The sequence below is a fragment of the Trichechus manatus genome, unplaced genomic scaffold (genome assembly GCF_000243295.1).
Source record: "Trichechus manatus latirostris isolate Lorelei unplaced genomic scaffold, TriManLat1.0 scaffold00007, whole genome shotgun sequence".
Taxonomy (NCBI): Eukaryota; Metazoa; Chordata; class Mammalia; order Sirenia; family Trichechidae; genus Trichechus; species Trichechus manatus.
Genome location: NW_004443943.1, coordinates 19272593 through 19279026, shown reverse-complemented (window position 1 = coordinate 19279026; position 6434 = coordinate 19272593). Strand labels below are relative to the sequence as shown.

Sequence of the window (6434 nt, the reverse complement as noted above, 5' to 3'; positions counted from 1 at the left end):
TTTTTTCATGTGTTCCCCACCCACTAAAATAAACTTTAAGATTCTGTGGCATGAGATCACTCACAGATCTTGGAATAGGACTATAGGTAGTCCCCAACTTACAATGTATTCAAGTTATGACAAACACACTTAACCATCTTTTTTTACGACAAACACACTTAAACTTTTTTTTTTTTTTAACATGAGCAAATTACATGTTGCAACACTGTATGTAGTATATTACTAACGCTAAGATCTTCAATGTGGATGAAACAGGCTTACTTTCGAAAAGGATGTCTGAATGGGCCTATATTCACAAAGAGGCGGAGCCGACTCCTGGTTTCAAGGCATTTAAAGATAGCATCATGCCTGTATTCAACTTAAATCAGAACTGACCCGTCGTCAGAATGGAACGCTATCGTTGAGTCAGGGACTACCTGTAGGTGCTTTTCTAATCATACTCAGTCCAAGTGGCTCTGAGGGTGGGTGAGATGGGATACATTTTAATCATTAGAACATACTCGGAATTTAGACCAGTCTGCTTACAAAATTAAGATAAATTCCCCTACCCTATACAGATTATTTTTACTAAAAGAGAATCTCCCTAATAGCTTGATAACTATGATTTTAAGAGAACTATGTAGATACAGAATTAACCTATTTTGGTAGTTGTTCAACAGACAAAGTACACCTACAGAACATAAAAATTGTTTATTCAGCCTAATCCAGCCAGTACTGAGATAGTCTGCTATATTAAAAACGGTGTTTTAAAAAATTACAGCAGTTAGCAAGGCAGTGACTAATGAAGTCACTAAGTTTAATTTTATATTCTTGTCACAGTCATTTGATAATCATGTAATGAACAATATTTTCAGCCACTTTGAATGGAGATAAGTTAACTTCTGCAAAGAACAGAATTCTACCAGCTGTCACTGAATTTTGTAAAAGAGGTTTAAAACATTAAAGTTTCCAGAAATAACACACTAAAGCAACATGAAAATAAACTGGAAAACATGAAGCACCCACCCATCCCAAAAATCTGTATCAGCCCTTTAACTTGTCCCCTAAGACCTTTCTTTTACATGTTCATTCCCTTTTCTTACAAAGTGGGAACATGTTTTCAAGAGACTGTTTAGCAACTAAGAAACAACTAATGCTCTGTAGGGGCTATTTTGAACCTAAGTGCCTGTTTAATTTCACAGATAATCCTGGAAATAGTGTTCTAAGTATTACTTGCATTCCCAAGATGAAGAAAACTGTAACTGAGAAAGTCACTTGGCCAAGGTATGTATTAACGCAGAGTTAGGATCTGAACTCAGGTCCGTCCAACTTTAAGTCAGCCTGTGCTCTTTTGTTGCTTAGTGGTGGCACAGGCCAACTTCCTGGAGAGACTGGCACGTGGTATCTCTTGAGCTAAGGCTCTTGAGATTGAAGTCTTCAATTCCAGGGTTAGAGGCCACTCTGGTCCCCAGGCACTTACAGTTCCCTCCCCACAGCCCTAGAAAACCTCCCCCAAAGATTAGAGTTGTTGTTCCCCTGGCCTTCATGAACCCTGATGCCAATAAACCCAAGCAGCTACTCCCCGATCTTGGGCATTAAAGTAGTAAACAAGGAACTGTATACTGTGTTAACTTTAGTAAAGGCTGCCTCAAAGCTGTTGTACATAACAAAACTATGCAGGAAGTTTCTATTTAATATGTCTTTGCATACTGAAAATGAAAAGTGAATATATTTTACAATTAGAGCTATGTTATCTATTTTTATATATAATCATAGATTTTATATTTCCCCTTCAGAACCATAGCAGTGTTCTTAATAAGGCTCAAATCTTCCCTCCCTCCCCAAATAATTACAACTTTGAATGTTCAACAGCTATTCACATAAACTCCATGTTATAACTCAAAATTAAGACATTCATACTATATAATGGTACTGGTCTTTAATTACTAAAATTAACATACATTGTTGCAGTCTAACATAGCTCAATCTATATTTGCTACACTCTTAAAAAGAAGTGGCCACTTATCAGTAAGGGAAAACATTTATTATCATCATGCATTAGATACTGCAAACAAGAAAATAAAGTTTTTGGAACTATCTTTTAAAAAATTAATTTGAATTAACGAAAATAACTGCAAGACCATTCAGATTGCTGAACAACATTAAAATGGCCACTCTTTATTGCAAATTGCTTAAAATAAATACTTGCTTTTGAAAAATGAATACAAAACTAATTAAACAGTGATCATTAAGGTGCTCGCCTCATCGATATGACAAGCAATTAAAATCTAGAAATACTAGTATTGGTTTTCTATGATATACTGGCTTAAGCCTAAAACAATGACCTCAATATTTACTCAAGATTTCTTGTTTTCAAAATTATCTTCTCACTGACTGGTATAAAAACAAAGAGCCCAAGGCCTCACTATGGTTTATTCACTGCTGGTTTTCCATCTACTGAAACTAGACAGTGAACTCTGTAAGAGCAGGGGCCATGTATGTCTTGATCACCACTGTATCCCACAGCACCTAGCACAGTGCTTGGAAATGGGAGGTGCTCAGCAAATATCTGAATAACTGAATCAATGAAAGAGGAGAGTAAAATAACTTTTATTGATTTTTTGCAAATCTGTCTCTGTGCTCAAGCTACTATAAACTAGCAGCTCTAATTTCTAGAAATCTGGATTGAAAAACCTTACCCCAATAATGGGAGGACATGATGACTGACTGACACACACATAGACACATACATTGTAATTAAGACTGCATGGGTCAAAACTGCATTTTGACTATGAGACGTCAACATTATATAAATAAAATTTAACAGTGAAAAAGTGATCAGTCTGGAAGCCCTGTGAATTTTTATCCTACACATTTTGGAGGACATCACATGGGTTAAGAAAAACACAACAAAATCTCATTTGTTCAGATAATCATTTGAATGTTCACATACATTTCTGGTTTGTTATTTATAACTAATTTAATTTTCATTTCCTCATATTAATATATGCTCCTGTTTAGGAGGTAATCAAATTATACCAGTGAGAAAAATCCTCATAGTACCCTCATTGAGTAGCTGATTCTAAGAAAACACTGAACATGAACATGTACAAAAGAGGCATTTGAATAAAAGTGTGTGTGCATTTTTTAATATCTGCACAGATCTTTACATTTCTGTCTGGAGAAAACATGAACAAATCCCAGGTTTCCATGCTAAGATAATGGTTCAGATGACTACCATAAAAGAAGTACATATAAAACAATGAAAACAAATCACATCCTTAGGTTCCGTGATTACTGAGAGGATATCCCCTGCCCTAAGTATTTTATTATATTTCTTAAAAACACAGGAGCAGCAGCTTATCACAAGTCTCCACTACTGTGCATTAATGATGGAATCAGAACAACACAACAGACTCATATGGATGAGAGGACTGCAGAACAACTAGAAGTCAGTTTTATGCTTCTTCTTGCTCTGGATAATTTAGAATTTTGCGGTGTGCCTGACGTAAATATTGCTGCTGTTTGAAGTAAACCTTAAATGCTCCTTTTATGGCAACAAAAGCAATTCCACCCTAAAATAAAAAGAAAAATTAGCCTTTTATAATTTGGGTTTAAAGAAACATAATGGTAAAAAGAATTTTACTTATATTATAAAAGACATATGCTTTGATACAAGACTAATTCAGATAACTTCAAATAAATCAGTTCTGTTTTCTACTAGGGGGTGAGAGAGGGAGAGAGATAGATACTACAGGTAACAGTGGACAAAGAAGCCTTCCTTATTATCCTGAGTAATCTTCCTTCCATTTAGCTATATATCTACTAGTTGTTTTTTTTTTCTTCTACTTATTATTTTTTTTATTGTGGTAAATATGCATGTAACAAAACAATTGCCATGTCATATCTACATCTACTCTTCTATATAAGCAAGAATGCTAGGTTACTGCATGCAAGTTACTATCAGACAGCAGAAGTGGGAATAGTAATAACGACCGCAAATGACGTGAGTGCTTACTATGTATGTGCCAGTACTTCAAATAAATTACCTCATTTAATCCTCACAATAATCCTGAGGTAGGTACCATTATCATCCCCATCCTACAGGCACAGAGAAGTCAAGAAATCTGCTTTAGGTTTCACAGCAAGGCAGTATTTGAGATAGGATTTGAACCAGGCACTCTGATTCTAGAACAGAAGCTCTTTACCATGATTTTGCTGGCAAGAGGGATGAATATGATGACTTATGCATATTCCAGGAGAGAAGTCACTCACAGCATAGTTCCGGAAGGCCAGAAGTGCGGCAGCAGCTCCTCCCCTCTCTATTCCCACTCAAGCTATGGATGGCAGTGGGGATCAAGTAGAGGCTTGTTGCACAGCAGTCATAGACTGAATATTTACACAGCCCCACTGTTTCGTTTTTAACAAATACATAGTTCATTCTCTTTTGTATAGTCATTTGAAAAAAATTAATATTAAAGCCATCTTACCAAGATTGTCCTTTGTAAATTAGAGTTGACACTACTGAACATCAGTTTACCAACTATTGTCGCGATAGTAGGAAAGACAAGGGCTCCACACAGAATTCGGGTAGCTGAGACATGATCTGCTAAAGGATTAGCCTCAGCTGGAATTCGAGGAACAGGACAACCAATCCCTGGAGGAAAAAAACAAATGCAATGTATCACTGCTAATAAATCAGAAGAGCTAAAAACCATTTTAAAATATTAAATATTTCTAAAAAGCAAGATCAATGTGGCATGTATGTTACAACCACATTTCAGGGCTTTACCTGGAAATATACTATTCAAAATTTGTAGTTTATTCGAGTACTTGCGCCATAGTCTGAGCACGTAGTCCTCCCAGCGAATCATCTTGCCTAATATCAGCATGACAGGAATAGTAGGAAGTCCAATTAAAAGGAATAAAGGATCGGCTCTCTCCATAACATCCAGACCTTCTTTATGGCCTACAACCTGTGAAACAGCATTTGCTAGAATCACTTCCTTTTTTAATGAAAGATTTTGCATGCTTAAGCTCAATTAATTTTACAGAAATGCAAAACTTCACAAGACAGCAGAAATAAAGTTCAAAAAACGAGCTAGAAAGCTATCAATCCTGATTTATTTTATAAGAAATGTCTCTCATTCAAGGGAAAAAAAAAAAAAAGCTCCCAAGCTATTTCATATATAGTGGAATAAAAAAAGCTTAAAAAAAGGCTGATCCACACTGATTACATTTCAATAGAAGGGAAGGGACTTCTGGGTCCTGCTTCCATTCCTCTTATTGGATTTGGCTGGTCTGGGTTGTGAGACTGGCTGTAATTCCAGGTCCTATTTGTCTTCCAGCAGAGCATCTGATTTATTGCTCTTCCTCCTAGGAGGTAAACACAGGCAGCCAAGCAGCAGGGCCAGCCTTCAGAGATGGCCTGAAAGCTTACTTCTCTTTGGCTCTTTTTCCTCACTGTGGTGCATGGGATAGGGTATGATCTTGCTAGCGGGCTAACTGTCTCCTCTACCAGACCCACTCTCCCAAAGTGGCGTTCCACAGTCTAGATTTAAGGGGCTGCAGTAGGAGTTCCAAAGAGCCCTGGCTGGCACACTGGTTAAGTGCTCAACTGCTAACCGAAAGGCATTCTGCTTCTGTAAAGATTACAGCCTTGGAAACCTGATGGGGCAGTTCTACTCTGTCCTATAGGGTTGCTATGGATCAGAACTGACTCGATGACACAGGATTTTTTGGTTAGGTAAGTCTCGATTGCTTACAAATTAAAGATGTTTCTCTGAGGTATTATTCTTGGTAGTTGACACGGGAAGGAGACTATTATAGAGTCTTGGGTTCTTAGCTCAACAAGGGTCACACAGTGAGGCAACAGCTTGGTAGGAGGACACCTGCTATATAGATGTCTGCAGTTTCTTTGACCAAACTTGAGAAACAGGCCAGGAAGGAAGGACTGAAAAAGACCTTGTATCTTGATAGAGATGAAGGAAAAGGAAGGAAGGGAGGGAGAAAAGGAGGGAAGACTAAAACTGCCAAGGATGAAACACACTTTGGAAAGCAAACTCATGGAAAAGTAGATGGCATTTTTCAAAAAATGAGATGCGGTTTGTGTCAGCTATTATAGCAGATGATTTGAGTTGGATTACGAGGAGATGCAGAACAAGGTCAAGCTGTGAATGCTCAGGGCAAACTGAAATTCTAGGCATAGACTTGATCCAGGTAAAAATGTTTTATAAAAGTGTGTGGAGAAGACCAAATGGGTGCTTTTTTTTTTCCTGTTGCCCTAATCTTTATTTATTTATTTATTTTTATTGTACTTCAGGTGAAGGCTTACAGAACAAATAGTTTCTCATGGAACAGTAGTACACATATTGTTTTATGACATTGGTTAACAACCCCACAACATGTCAACCCTCTAACTTCTCAACCTTTGTTTTTTTTTTTTTTTTTTGGTC

The 6434-nt window shown here is 37.0% G+C and overlaps 1 protein-coding gene across 1 annotated transcript in view; it reads right to left on the bottom strand.

The window, feature by feature from the left end:
• Window positions 1-766: 766 nt before the first annotated feature.
• Window positions 767-6434, bottom strand: part of MARCHF5 (membrane associated ring-CH-type finger 5) — a 57160-nt gene continuing 51492 nt past the window's right edge. Inside the window, exons 4-6 of the mRNA XM_004369932.2 lie at window positions 4772-4955; window positions 4470-4636; window positions 767-3554 (exon numbers count right to left, since the gene is read on the bottom strand). Coding sequence (XP_004369989.1) covers window positions 3438-3554; window positions 4470-4636; window positions 4772-4955 — 468 coding nt within the window. The 3' untranslated portion in view covers window positions 767-3437. The remainder of the gene's footprint in view (window positions 3555-4469; window positions 4637-4771; window positions 4956-6434) is intronic.